Consider the following 15,323-nt stretch of genomic DNA (forward strand, 5'->3'; position numbering starts at 1 on the left):
TGATTAATAGCCAACATGCTGATGTTTCTCTAACCAGAAACACAGAGTTCTTTTTTTGGAGGAAGTCTAGACATTTTACTAAAATTAAATCAGAAACAGGCAGATTTATTTGTAAGATAAAAATATGTGGTTTGGGGGCTGGAGAGATGGCTCAGTGGTTAAGAGCATTGCCTGTTCTTCCAAAGGTCCTGAGTTCAATTCCCGGCAACCACATGGTGGCTCACAACCATCTGTAATGAGATCTGGTGCCCTCTTCTGGTCTGTAGGCATACAGACAGAACATTGTATACTAAATAAATAAATAAATAAAATAAAATAAATAAATAAAAATAAAAAGGGCTTCATTTAAAAAAAAATATGTGGTTTAAAATCATTTTAAAAGCTCATGTACCTGAAAGATGCAAAACAATCTGAATGTGCAAAACTCATCTTGGCTCAAAACGAAAAATAAGGGATTTTTTTGTTTTGTTTTTCAAGACAGGGTTCTTTGTGTAGTCTTGGCTGTTCTAGAACTAGCTCTATAGACCAGGCTGGCCTTGAACTTGTAGAGATCCACCTACCTCTGTCTCCTGAGTGCTGGGATTAAAGGTGTGTAACACCACTGCCTGGTTAAGAGACAATTTTTAAAAGATAAAGATTTTTATCCAATGAAGAAAATTTGCAGTATTGGAAATATCCCCTCTCAAAAGTTACATTATCCTCTTACTTTCTCATGTAATCTTAGCTTAACAACAAAGAACAGAGTCTTATGTCCCTTCAGCCACTGTTTCTGGTCACCAAAGATCAATGAGAGCTCACAACTACCATGTGGTAGGGAGCACGGCAGCAGACAGCAAGGTGCTAGGGCTGTAGCTGGGACAACTACAAGGCTGAGAGCTAACTGGGAATGCTGCGGACTTCTGAAAACTCAAAACCCAGAGACACATCTTCCCCAATGAGGCCATACCTAATTCTTCCCAAACAGTTTCACTAACCGGAGACTAAGCATTCAAATATAACTGAATCACGCACTGTCTTGTGACTGGGCCAGATGCTTCTACAACATGAGTTCAGAGAAAGCATTGCTTACACTCAGGAAGCCGGTCTGCAGTCAGGGTGAGTGTGATCTGGCTCTGTCACACATCACTGTGGCCTGCAGTCATTCTGGTCTAAAGACTACACTCTCTCAGATAAGTTTCTGACTAAGGATGAGTGGAGTCAAGGGCGATTTCCTCTATTATTTTTTGGGGGGTGGGGGCTGATACTAGGTCTCATAAACACAGGATGACCTTGAACTCCTAATCTTCTCACCTCCACCTCCCAAGTACTGGGTTACAGTGTAGGCCACTATCCTCAGCACTACTTCCTTGAACTTACACTTCTGAACAGCTTCTAAAATATTTTATAAGATCACCTTTTTAAAATAAGAAATAAGGTAGCAAATCCCACAGCCTCTTTCTTCATATCACTATGAGATCCATTTCTGATACAATCCATAAACGAGGATCAAACGAGGCAGGATTTCACACAGGGCAGGCAACAGCTGTGGGATGCCTGCTCTACACGCGCTCCATTTCTAGTGCAGCAGACTGCCAGGACTCCACCCACCCACATATCCAACTTACCCTGGGCAGAAAATGCCAGGAACATGATCAAGGGAGAAGACTGAGGCCGAGCCAGGGCAGAGAGCGAGGACAGCCTGCCTAAGTATCTTTGCCTGTTTACCTCCAGTTTATACGATCAAAGCCACTTTTCAGAAATATGGATCTTAATGGACAGAAATCCCAAAGAGAACAATAATAAACTGTTAAAAATGTCTACAGAAACAAGACCCCAGGAGCCCACTTCACACATATTACAAGGTCTGCCTCCACAGGCCAGCCATGGATGACACACGAAGGGCCTTGCTGAAGTAAACATACATTGTCACCAGAGTAACACATTAGGTGCTCTCCAAAGGCCAGGCCAAGTGTGCCAATAAAATTAGATCATAGTTTCCTTTCTTCCTGTTAAGTTAGAAAGGACATTACCAAGAAACACATAAGAGTTATTTATTTTGGCTTTGAATGAACTACTCCTTGCCCATCTCCAATTCAATCTCTTATCTTTGTGGCTCTACAACCTCAGGCATTTTAGCTATTTGAGAATAACAGACAAAACAGTATTCAGCTTTCTCGAGACAGATTCCAGAGAGTGTGAGCATCAAGACCCTGGTTCTCTCAACATGACAGAGGCAGTGAGACTGAGAAGGTAACCTGCACTGCACTGGGAAAGAGGAAGCCAGCAAAGCGGCCAGAATCCTCTCTGGAGCAAGTATTTAGTTTTCGAGCAGTAACACACAAGACACAGAGCCTTCTCCTAGCTTTATGATTGTCCGGCCTTCCTTACAGCTGAAACCCAGTGACGTCACAGAATGAAACTGCCAAAAAAGCAAGCTGTATGTAACTTTAGTCCTTTTCTTGGACAAAGATGAGACAGAAGCCAGAGAGGTTCACCTGAAGCAAGAGAAAAGTAACTTGAACCCAGTATTTTAGATTTGCTACAAGTTATCCAATCCTTTAAAACATAAGCATCCCTTTCTTTTTTAAAAAATTAAAACGGGAGAAGCATGAACACAGTAAGTTTTCTGCATCTGGGGAAATTGGCAGCGGGTCAACACTGGAGGACAATGGATAAGTCTCACTCTGGGAAACCACCTTCATGCATTTCCCTGCCAGGTAACGTAAGTGCTCATTTGTTGCCAGACATTTGTACATTGTGTGAACATGTATTGCTGTGATTGGTATAATAAAAAGCTGAAAGACCAAATAGCTAGACAGAAGGTATAGGCGTGATTTCTGAGGAGACAAATCAAGATGAGGAGGAATCTAGGCATGTGGGAGGCATGGGGAGGAAACAGGAGGTGCAAGATAAAAGAAAGGTAATGCCACTTGATAGAACATAGATAAATATAAATGGGTTGAGGGGCTGGAGAGATGGCTCAGAGGTTAAGAGCATTGCCTGCTCTTCCAAAGGTCCTGAGTTCAATTCCCAGCAACCACATGGTGGCTCACAACCATCTGTAATGGGGTCTGGTGCCCTCTTCTGGCCTGCAGGCATACAGACAGAATATTGTATACATAATAAATAATAAAATTTAAAAACCCACTTTTTAAAGGCTGTTTATGCTTGAAATTTTAGAACTTCAAGCTGAAATGTGGTCTGGGGATACAGCTCAGTGGTCGAGTGCCTGCTTAACAGGCATAGGGCCTGAGCTAGTCAATCCTCAGTATGGACAGAGTGGGGAACAATGAAGAGGGAGAAAGAGAGGGGGAAGTCAGGTATAGTAGCACAGCCCTGTTACCTCAGCTGAAGGATTGAGAGTTCAGTCAGCTAGGGCAATTTAGTGAAGCCCTCTTTCAAAACAGAATTCCCAAAGTGGGCTGGGGAATATAGTTCAGTAGTAGAGTGCTTACCTATGCATAAGGCCCTACCTAGGACAGTCCTCAGTATCATTAAAAAAAAAAAAAAAAAGCAGTAGCTACAGTCACATGTGATAGGACCACATACATGTATGGACCGGTGTTTTGTGGTCACCTCTTTCTCAGCATCTGTCTTCCTTACTTTGAGAAAACATGAACCACACAGCCTACTAGACTAGTTATAAGAATGAAAAGAGTGTGGTGTGGAAGCCAGAGATGCAAGATAGACACTTAGGACCAAACTGAAGCATACATCTCACCCAACAGGGATCAAACAGCTGGAAGGAGGGACAAGGTTTGATCTCAGCCTTTCTTGCTGGGGCCCCATCTCTAATATGATGGTGCAGGGACAAGAATGTATGAAATGTCACATACCAAGGTCACTGAGAAGGACTCACCACTTTCATTCAACCTAGATGCTCTGTTACAGTCCTAACAACACATGTTGGTCTCAGTGAACTTGGGAGTTTAGGTACACATAAGGAACCAGTTTTTCCTGTAGAAGAGCTGAGCCTGAGGGATCAGTATTGACAAATCCCCTACACTGGAACACTCTTCTACCCAGAGAGGCAGAGTACAGCAGGTCCCAGGTTCGCTGAGTTAGTAGTTGAACCTTACCTTTGTGGCCGTGGTCTTCACCCCATGAATTCTCTACTCTCCATTTCACAAATACACCATCCTGATCATCCTGCCAGAAAGTGAACAACAGTGTAGTCTGAAATGAGAGTCTGTTAGCTGGTGTCACATCATCTAACTCATTGCAAGCTGCTTAGAGAACTGTAGAGCAGGGCCATGTTACCAAGACACTCGAAGACTAGGGGAATTTTAACCTCTTGGAAGTAAAAATACAGTAAAAAAGGAAATACTACTTCCTTTTTTATTTCAGAGATCTATGTTTTATTTACGTGTGTTGGTGTGCACACATGCACATACATATATGTGGGTGCTGTGAAGGCTAGAGGGTGTGAGGCCCTCTGGAGCTGGAGTTACAGAAAGGTTTCTGAGCCCCCTGCCCTCGGTGCTGGGATATAAAATCTTGTCCTCTAAAGAGCAATAAGCTCTCTTAACCACTGAGCATCCCCTCCCCATATTTCCTCCTTTATGTTCTACTCTATACAGAAAGAAAAGGCACCTAGGGCTGGCTGGAGGGCTCAGTGGGTGAGGTACCTGATACGCAAGTCTGACTACCTTACTTGGGTCTCTGGAACCCAGCAAAGGTGGATGGAAACAGCCAACTCCTCAAAGCACAAAGCTGTCCCCAGGGACTCTTGCTTTCACTCAAATTCTTTGAAAAGGCATCCCACTGCTTTAATTTTAGGAAATTCTAAGACCTGGTCAAAGTTTTTATAAAGCAAAACAAAAATACCCAGTTTTCTATTTAAGGAAGCTAAGTAATGATATCCTCCAAATATGTTCTTTTACTGATTCAGCTACATAAATACTGAATTTAAGAGATTGAATGGCAAAGCAAAAATAAAAAGCGCAATTTCATAAACAAAGCTCAGCCAGTTCAACTGTTCTCCCTCTTTTGTCTTCATTAATAAAGTAAATTTGATTTTCATCTTCTTAAAGAGGCAGTGATACTCACCATGATAACCCTCATTCACAGTCTTTATTAGAGACACGGAGAGGGACAAAAGGCAAACTCCATTTGGGAAAAAGGTTTTCCTCTGTGTCTACCGAGGACATTGCTGCTGTCAGAACAGCTCCCATCTCTGACCCTGTGTCATGCTCCAGTGACTTCACATGCCAGCTCCCACCTGCATATCACTGCCTGATGAGTGTCATCCACGTGGGATTCAGTTTCTTTTTTTTCTTTTTTTTTTTTTTTTTTGGTTTTTCGAGATAGGGTTTCTCTGTAGCTTTGGAGCCTGTCCTGGAACTCCCTTTGTAGACCAGGCTGGTCTCGAACTCACAGAGATCCACCTGCCTCTGCCTCCCAAGTGCTGGGATTACAGGCGTGCGCCACCACCACCTGGCGGGATTCAGTTTCTTCTGGCTTTGCCCACCCAAACATTTGCTATCTGCTCTTAGCAAAGGTTTCTTAGATCTCAGATTTAGCCAACAAACAAACCCACATCCAACACCTGTACTAACACCACCAAACTATCTATACTGGGTCCGGCTCGTTAAGTGTTAGCTTTTGTTCTCTACCCTGCCCACTGCAATGCCTCTTCTCTTCCTCTGAAACATCACGGCTACCATCACATCTGTTCATCTGTCAGTCTAAGTCTGATGATGTTTGCCATGGATTCCCGTGCAACCTAGATCAAGCTGTCCTCTAGATCACATACAAACTGAGAATGACACATGGTCCTGCTTCATAGAGAGTCCAAGAAACCACCAACACAGCAGGACCTTTTGGGAATTATCATTAGTGTGCATTTACCTCAGTATGACTATTAAAATAGAGTTCAAACTAGTTTTAGTGGCCAAAAACTTGTAGTGGTAGGAAAAAAAAAATTTTTCTTTTTTTTCTTCGAGATAAAGTCTCACGCTATAGCCAGGCTGGCCTCGAACTCATGGCAATCCTCCTGCCTCTATCTCTTGAATGTTAGAATTATAGGAATGAACTACAATGCTTGGCAAATGTTTTCCTTCTTAAAAACAAAACAAAAAAAAAAAACGTCTAAAGCTGTGTTGCTGCATGCTGCATGAATAGCTTTCCCAATCTACAAAGGCAACAGCGACTGTACTCCATCCATCTGTCTGTATCTTGGTGTGGGAACCTCTCTACCTACAGAGTTGAGAAGATACAATGATGAAGAACAGCTGCCTGGCTGTAAGACCTCACCTTCTAGCAATTTAGGAAAAGTACCTGAGGATCAGAAATGAGCACTGGCTGCCTAGTTAGTTCAGGGTGCTTTATACACCACAATGGGCTTGAACTCACATAAAACATCTAAGAGTCTTATTACTTAAAAGCCAAACCCTATAACTTACATAAATGTAATTAAACCAGTAAGATTAGGTTTTGGTTTTGGATTCTTCTGTTTTGAGCAGAGTCTTGAGATACAGACCAAACAGGGATCTAGCACTCAGCCTTCCTGCCTCAGGCTCCCCAGGGCTGGGACGGCAGGAGTGCACCTCTACAAGCAGCTAAGATCTGGATCTGAGTAAGAGAGCACAGGGTTCTGGAGCACTGTGAGGTCAAAGAATATCCTCTAATGAAGCAGCTGGAAGGGACGGGAGGAAAGCACAGTGAAAACTCCATCCCACTCTCAGTTCTGCCTAGAGAACACACAAAAAGATTCAGACAAATGCCTCAGAAACGTCAGGACTTCTAGGAGGACAGTTAAGTCAATATGCCAGCTATTTCTAAATGCTTTAGTGATCATAAATCTGGCAGGCAGCATAGCAAACCCAATGTAGGTAAGGGAGGGAGTGAGCCTGAGCGCCTTTCTGGCGAAGGTGCTGGACAGAGAACACGCTTGCTTGTGAGGGCAAAGGCCCAGCGCAGCTCACGCCTCCTCTCTTCTGTGCTTCCTGACCACTCCACAGCCTAGAATGGAGCTTATTTGTGAAAGGGTTCAAACAGCAGTTCCGCCATTGACAGGGAGCCTAAAGCATTCACATCCCAATTCCTACCGCTATGTATAAATCCAGTGATGGGCACAGAGGCCACAGTTATCGTGGACCGCAGCAGCTTGTGAATCGGAATGACCACAGCAAAGAAGGTGAGCAAGGCCATCAAGATACTTACTCTAAGAGCCCATTTCAGTTTCTGACATCTTTTCCTAGGTTCCTTTCCTAACCTTCCAAACCACGGAAAAGAAGTTACTGCTTTGCTTCTTGCTGACCCAAACTTTTATAAGTTTTAATTCTGTTTTAATTACCACTGAGCAAGTAGCCAAACACCGCGTGACACAGGAACATCTTAGTTGGAAGCTAACACTCAACAGAAATCAAATACAGAATGTCCATGGCTCTGCTGGACTGGCAGTCTGAGAAACTGAATTCACCTGTGCATCAGTGGACCCTTTAGTGGCATGCCGGGGACCTACCTTCTCTGAGACAGCAGTGAAGGTCATGGCGTGGGTCATGAGTGACTCACCGAAAGCCAACCTCTCGGCTTTATTCATGTTCTTCAAGGAGACACCAAACACTAACTCATGGTCGTAGCTGTAAAGAGAATGAGAGAGGAAAGTAAGGAGAGTGTAGCCAGCCCAGCAGCTCCAAAGGAGAGGCTGTGAGAGCACTGGCACACACAGAGCCAGTGCCAGTGGGCGCCCACTCCTTTCATGCCACTACAGCATGCAGGGCAAGCTCAATTTGTACTGTTGTTTTGGAAAGAAAACTTAATTTTTTTTCTTTGTTTTTGTTTGTTTGATCGATTTTATTTGAGACAGGGTCTCTCTACATAGCTCTGACTGTCCTGGAACTCACTCTGTAGCCCAAGCTGCCCTCTAATTCAGAGATCCACCTGCCTCTGCCTCCCAAGTGCTGGGATTAAAGCTGTGCACCTCCACATTAGGCAAAAAAAAACCCCCAAAAAACAAAAACAAAAAACCCCTTTATTTTAAGAAATTAAAGCTTTTGAAATAACTTCTTTACTATGAAAATGGTCTCTTTCAAGTTGGTAGACCCTCCTAGTTACTGAATCAAACCACTGACTGTGGAATTAATTAATTAGAGGCAGGGTCTTATATAGCTCAGGCTGGCTTTGGACTCACTATATAGCAGAGCTTCACTTAAACTCTTGATCCTTCCTGCCTCCACTCTCCAAGTGCTGGGGTTACAGTCCTGTGCAACTACACTGCTCTGAATGTGAAATTTAAATATATAAATGTTAAAACAATGGTGACTAATTTCAAATATAAAACCAAAAAGTTTAACCATTAGAAGTTCCTTTCCTTTTGTTAAGTATCAGGATATTACTCCTACTAGTAACAATTACTTATGAATAAATCTAAAAAAAAGTATTTTATTTTATTATTTTTATAAAGATTGCATGTGTGTGTCTGTAAACGCTGATGGAGGTCAGAAAAGAACATCAGATCCCTTGGAGCTGGAGTCACAGGTGGTTGTGAGCTATCTGACATTACCTGGGAACTGAACTCAGGTCCTCTGCAAGAGCGGCAAGTGCTTTTAAAACCATGCTCAGCCATCTCTCCAGTCCCTAAAACCTAGGAATCCTGCCTGATTCAGCTTGGAAATGAACCTTCAATGTCAGCAAAGATGAAGGAGAATGATTTAAGGTAAATATATAAATTAGCCTAACTGTCCTAAAGGAAAATATATAAGGCATCAAAGTAAGGGAAGCATTGAAAGAAAGATCAATAGAAGAGCTCCAGAAAGCCTCTTATTACACCGCAATGTGCTGAGCAGCTTTCCTGCCGGCCCGCTGCATGTTCAGTGTCTCTCCCACATAAGCCAGCATCTTAGGAACTCCAGTGAGTTCTGCTAGTGTGATCTTGGTTTCCTGGGTTACAGCAGTTACACTTGTGCGGCCTCTGCCAGGAGTCACAACTTCACAGATGCAGAGAAAGACCCACCCTCAGGCCAACCTCAATGTCTTGATGAACCTCAGCAGAGGATTTCCAACAGCAACAACCCACAGAGAACTTTCTATTTTGGATTCCGTGCACTCACACATTCATGTCACTGAGGCCCAGCTTGCCATTGAAGTGTTTTCCAACATCACAGCCAAACCACACAGCCTAGAAATAGAAGAAAGTCAACATAAACCAAAGCAGTGAAAAGGAAAGCAGCAGCTGTGTTCACACCCACGTGGGAGACAGAAACGTAAGGCAGTACTAACCTCTCCATCTTTGATGGAGGCAGCAACCATCTTTTTCAAGAAGTCAATGGGCTGGTTGTTATACAGCGTTTTTCTCCCTCCAACCATATTGCTCAAGTAGTCTACTGTGTACAATTTATTGTACTTGTGCTGGGGTCGTGGGTCATTCACAAAACAAATCTTTTGAGATCAAGAACATGTGTATTAGAACACAAGACCAAAGATGTCAAGCAAGACACAATCTTCACTGATAGGTTGCTATGGTTACAACAAGCTCATCACCTCTAACTACAAGAAGAAACACTATAGTCACAAGTAAAAGTAACAAATAAGCAAAAACTGGTCAAACACATATAAGGAAGGGTACTACGTATTCTAATTAGCACAAAGAGCACACTTGAGAGCTGTCTCTACCTGTCTCCCCTACTGGTAAAAACTGCCCCCAAATTAATTCTGTCATACTGCACATAACACATGAGGTAACACATTGTCACACACCCTTCCTCACAGTGCAAGAGAGGCTCAATGTGCAGCAATGCAATGTCTTGAAGAGGGTCAAAAAGCCCATTGAGGGAGGGGGCCCTGGTCATCCTGCTAGGCAGACGCAGAAGAAGGAAGCACAACACTGGATGCCTCCTTTAACAAGAAAGCTCCCAGCAAAGCCAGGAGATTGGGGTGCTCTAAGCTATTCATACTATCCAATATACCACCATCTATGTACCTGAGATTGATCTGGACCTAACTTATAGGGAAGAAGGGTGGGATATGGGAATAAGCTGACGCTTGGCCTAGAGTCAGGAAGCCTCTGAAGAGACACACTGAGGGAAAGTGACCCTGCTGTGCCTACTTCTGTCAGGTGCATATAAACTTCAGAGAATGAAAACAAAAAGTTTCTAGCATCCAGTTTGATGGATGTGCACATTAACCTGCGACTCTTACGTTCTCCATGTAAACAACAGACCTTAACCATTTACATAGTCAGCGGCTGCCGACATTAGTCTCTAACCTTATCTTCCATATTGAAGAGTGGCTTCACGTGTTCCTGGTAAAACTGCAAGGGAGTTATGGGGCCAATCTTGTGGTAGTTTTTGTCTTTGTCCCGATACTCCCAGGTGAAGGTCTCTGGTGGGTTACCCAAGCAGATGCACACCACTCGGAAGATCTGGAAGAGATGGGTGATTAAGGGCTTCATTTCCACAAGCCTCCAAAGTGCTCAGGAATTAACAGCTATGTTTCAACCCAGAAACTGCAAGAGAAATCTACTGCTGCTCCAAGACTCAAAAACTATCACAAGTCAACATCTTGTTCTCGAGCACTCGGAACAGCAAAGCTCTGAGATGTGAGTATATCAATATTCTTAGCCAAGTGCTGCAGATTTCCTTAGCTAAGAAACTTGTCCACACCAGGCATGGTGGCATGTTAACAATTAGAAGAGCAATTAGTGGGCTGGAGAGATGGCTCAGTGGTTAAGAGCACTGACTGCTCTTCCAGAGGTCCTGAGTTCAATTCCCAGCAACCACATGGTGGCTCACAACCATCTGTAATGAGACCTGGCGCCCCCTTCTGGCATGTGGGCACACAGGGAAGGAATGTTGTACACATAATAAAATAAATAAATACTAAAAAAAAAAAAATTAAAAAAAAAAAAAAGAAGAGCAATTAGTTTTAATCTCAGCACTTGGAAGGCAGAAGCAGGGGGATCTCTGTGGGTGGAAGGCCAGCCTGGTCTACATAGTGAGTTCCAGAACAGCCAGAGCAAACAGTAAGCCCCTGTCTCGAAAGGAAAGAAAGATAAATGCTCTAACACTAAACAATACCACCAATCCCCAAATAATGTATTTTTAAAATACTTGCTTACACTTTTAATCATGTGTATTTGTGTGTGTCTGTGTAGGGAGGCACAGGTGCTGGAGAAGACCAGGGATGCTGGATCCCTGTGAAATTGGTGATATAGGAACTTATAAACTGCCCCATATGGATACTGGGAATCAAACTCAGGTCCTCTGCAAGAGCTCTTAGCCAGTCCCAAATGATGTATTTTCTTTTTCTTTTTCAACTTTTTGAAAAATCTATTTATTTATTATGTATACAGTAGTCTCAGTATTCTGTCTGCATGTATGCCTGCAGGCCAGAAGAGGGCACCAGATCTCATTACAGATGGTTGTGAGCCACCATGTGGTTGCTGGGAACTGAACTCAGGACCTTTGGAAGGGCAGGCAGTGCTCTTAATCACTGAGCCATCTCTCCAGCCCATGATCTATTTTCTTAAAGTTATAAAAAGACCTTTGTGTTTGAGTTAATAAAATTGTAAAATATGCTTGTATTATTTTTACTTTATACAAAAAAAGAGGAATAAATACTTTGTACAAGGCCAGAATATACAAAATACTTCCTTTTCTTTCTTTCTTTTTACTTTGAGAATACTATTGTGGTTGTTTGGATAAGAATGGCCCCACAGGCTCATACATTTGAACACTTAGTCACCAGGGAGTGGCACTATTTGAAAGCATTAGAAGGATTTATATGTGTGGCCTTGTTGGAGGAAGTGTGTCACTAGGATTGGACTTTCCAAGGTTTCAAAAGCCCATTCCAAGCCCCAAATCTCACCTCTCCCTCTCTATGGATGAAAATGTATTTCTCAGCTACTGCTCCATGTCTACATGCATGCTGCCTTGCTTGCCATGATGATAATGAGCTAAACCCCTGAAATTATAAGCAAGCTCCCAAATAAATGCTGTAGTCCCTGGGCGTGGCAACTTCACAGAAATAGAACAGTGATGAAGACAGCTATTTTGGGTTCAGTGGCACACATTGTTAATCCCAGCACTTGGAAGGCAAGTGGATCTCTATGAGTTCAAGGCAAGTTCCAGACCAGCCAAAACTACAGAGTGAAACCCTCCCTCTCACTCTCCCTCACACACACACACACACACACACACACACACACACGCTCACAACATAACAATATGCCCCTTCTCTCTCTACCCTACTGTCACTACCCTGTTCCAGGCTCATCTCTAACTCAGCTTCACTGCTCGTTACACCCAAAAGAAGTGAGTCTTCTGCCTACTAAGTTTGTGTTGTGCCAGTGTCTATACACACTTACTAGGTTAACTGTAACACTCTCAAGGTAATCTACTCCTTCCCTCCTTTTTTCAGATGAGATTGTGACCCAAAAAAATGAAGTAACCAACTTCAAATCCTAGAGCCAGTGACTGTAAGATCAGGATCTGAGCTGAAGTCACGTGCTATTAAAGGAAAGCGTTCTACTGAGCTTTAAAAGGGGACCATCGGGGCTGGAGAGATGGCTCAGCGGTTAAGAGCATTGCCTGCTCTTCCAAAGGTCCTGAGTTCAATTCCCAGCAACCACATGGTGGCTCACAACCATCTGTAATAAGGTCTGGTGCCCTCTTCTGGCCTTCAGGCATACATGCAGGAAGAATATTGTATACATAATAAATAAATAAATATTAAAAAAAAATAAAAGGGGACCATCTACTGAAGGCCTACTCTGTTGTGCTATAATCTACCTACTGTAGCGCTCAATCCTCTCAACTAAGATGGCAGCTGTTACTGTCACTTGAGAGATAAAGTCCACAGCCTCAGGAAGTAAGCAGCGTGTTGGAAGTCCCAGAGCAAGTAAATGGCAGATCGGAACTGAGCTTAGACTAAACTTTCCAAAATACTGTAAATTCAGCTCATGGCTTTCTGGGTTTCATATAACTTTTCTCCTATAATGCAGTACAAGGCTTTTAAGAATAAAGGCCAGCAAACTGTCCTCTGACCTCCACACCTATGTCATGGGATGTTTGTGCCCACATGTTCATGTATGCGGCAAATGCACATTTTTGTTCTCTCTTTCTCTCTACTAAAGAAGAGAGGAATGACCTGGCTATACCAGCACACCTGGCTCATTTTCCACATCACCTCAGAGTAAATAATTTTAGAAGTACTCTCTTTGAGTCACTTCCCTGTTGAAAATTCAATAAAAGTTGCCTATTACTTCCCACAACAAATCCAAATTCCATGACCTAATTTCTTTTTCTTCTGTTTTGTTCATATGTTCAGGAAGTATAAATGTACTACTCTTAAACGTACAGCTCAATTCACTGTTTTTCACATACATGGAGGTAACCACCATCTAGAACAGAATATATTAAAAAGGGTCCCTGGTTCTTTTTTAGTAAATAACTCACATACTTGGCCAAGGTGACTATCATTTGACTCCTGCACTCTTGTCGATATGCCTGTGGGCTATGCTCACGTTCCCATGCATATAAGCGGTGTGCTCCTAGCTGCTGTGACTCCACTGTCTACAGAAGAGGCTCTGCTTGCCTTTCACCCTGCTCTGCTGTTTTTCAAGAGAACTGTCCTTTAGGAGGATTTTCTGTGTGCTTTATGAGCTTACACGGCTAACATCAACCACTGTCTTCTACTACTACATTCTCAAGCTGGTTTCCGCATAGCACAGAGAGAGGCAGAGCAGTTTACAAGCAAACAAGCAACTGTAATCGAGTTGTCCAGCCATGGACTATGATTTTTGCTTGGGATTCACATAGACCATACAGTGTCTTGGATTTGCTATAGAAGGCAACTTTAGGACTCTGTCGCCATGAGAACACTAGCATTGATGACTAAGGTAGAGACCACGATTTGTATGTTCAACTGTTAACTGTTAACATACATGTATGTATACCTATCAGTGAAATTGTTCTGGTCCACTCCAAATTATCCAAACGTGGTGAATCTACCAAGCTCTGGCCAAATAAAACAGAATGAAAGTTTAACACAACTTTCTGGTTTCACTTTCCTCTCTAAGGTGCACTGTACCTTATAGTATATTCTGTTCCCTTACCTGAATATCCAAAGCAAAAAGTATTAAATTACTACCTCCTCCCCAAAGCTGAACCTAAGGTAATACTCACAAATACACAATACACACACACACACACACACACACACACACACACGAAAGCATCAGAAGAAATTGGTACTGGCCAGATGGCTCAGCAGGTAAAGACACTGGCTGAATAAGCCTGAGGAGTTGAGCTCTGTTTTCAGAACCCATGTAAAAGTGGAAGGGATCAACCGCACAGAGCTGTCCCTTCTGGTCTCCTTATGTACACCATGGTATATGCACACCCACAAACACGCCATGCACAGAAGTAGTAATAAAATAGTTTTTTTTTTTTTTTTTTTTTTTTTTTTGTGGTTTTTCGAGACAGGGTTTCTCTGTGGTTTTGGAGCCTGTCCTGGAACTAGCTCTTGTAGACCAGGCTTAAAATAGTTTTTTAAACTTTTTAAAAAGAAACCTGCATTTACATATCAAACTGAATTCTCTAGTAAACCCCTTTGCAAGACAATAGTTGCTCACCCCTTATAAATCTAAAGATTTTAATCAAATATACTTGATATGGCTGAGAGCTCTTCCTTTTAGATTCTTCAACTTAAGACGCATAGTTTTGCAAGTCAGGAATAGCACACACTTTAATCCCAGCACTGGGAGGCAGAAGCAGGATATTTCTGAGAGTTTGAGGCAGGCCTGTTTTACACAGTGAATCCTAGGACAGTCAGAGCTACACAGTGAGAACCTGTCTCAAAAAACAAACAAACAAAAGCACATAAAGTTTTACTACTTAGTCATTACTTTGGATAATTTATAGCCCATCTATACCAATGGGCAGGGGACATCTGTCCCCAGTCAAGTAAGGATAAATAATTTTAAGGATTCCCAAGGTTCCTAAGACTGCATTTTCTTGAAATGTAAGAGTCTCTATTTTGAAATAACACTATTTTCAAAGGTACAAAAATGTTAATGTTGAACATCCAAGTCTGCTCTCTGGTGGACAAAACAGGAGTGTCACCTGATTCTCACAAAATTTAACTGACATTCATGACACGGAATATGCACAAAAGCACAACCATATCCCTCAGAATATAACTACATATGAGAAGCCACCATTAAGTCCCTGGGGAAATGCACTGGTGACCTTAGGGTTCTCTCTCTCAGCCCAGCACCTCTGCTCCTCCCTTTTCTCCACGGGAGATTACACTTGTTACAAACTACTACTATATGTATACTACTACTAGAAAGTAAATACACGGAGACAGGAATCCCTACCTGATTTGTTCACTGCTAAATC

At 42.6% G+C, this 15,323-nt stretch overlaps 1 protein-coding gene across 2 annotated transcripts in view; it reads right to left on the bottom strand.

Moving 5' to 3' along the window:
* The window catches only part of Blmh (bleomycin hydrolase), a 39,598-nt gene that overhangs the window by 9,014 nt on the left and 15,261 nt on the right, over window positions 1-15,323 (bottom strand). For both annotated transcript variants that reach the window (XM_041665779.1, XM_041665780.1), the window contains exons 7-11: window positions 10,187-10,342; window positions 9,202-9,360; window positions 9,033-9,100; window positions 7,445-7,562; window positions 4,059-4,128 (exon numbers count right to left, since the gene is read on the bottom strand). In XM_041665779.1, the coding sequence (XP_041521713.1) occupies window positions 4,059-4,128; window positions 7,445-7,562; window positions 9,033-9,100; window positions 9,202-9,360; window positions 10,187-10,342 (571 nt within the window). The remainder of the gene's footprint in view (window positions 1-4,058; window positions 4,129-7,444; window positions 7,563-9,032; window positions 9,101-9,201; window positions 9,361-10,186; window positions 10,343-15,323) is intronic.

Source organism: Microtus oregoni, unplaced genomic scaffold (genome assembly GCF_018167655.1).
Source record: "Microtus oregoni isolate MIOR12 unplaced genomic scaffold, Mior012 000015F_ref0000493, whole genome shotgun sequence".
In the NCBI taxonomy this organism is placed as follows: domain Eukaryota; kingdom Metazoa; phylum Chordata; class Mammalia; order Rodentia; family Cricetidae; genus Microtus; species Microtus oregoni.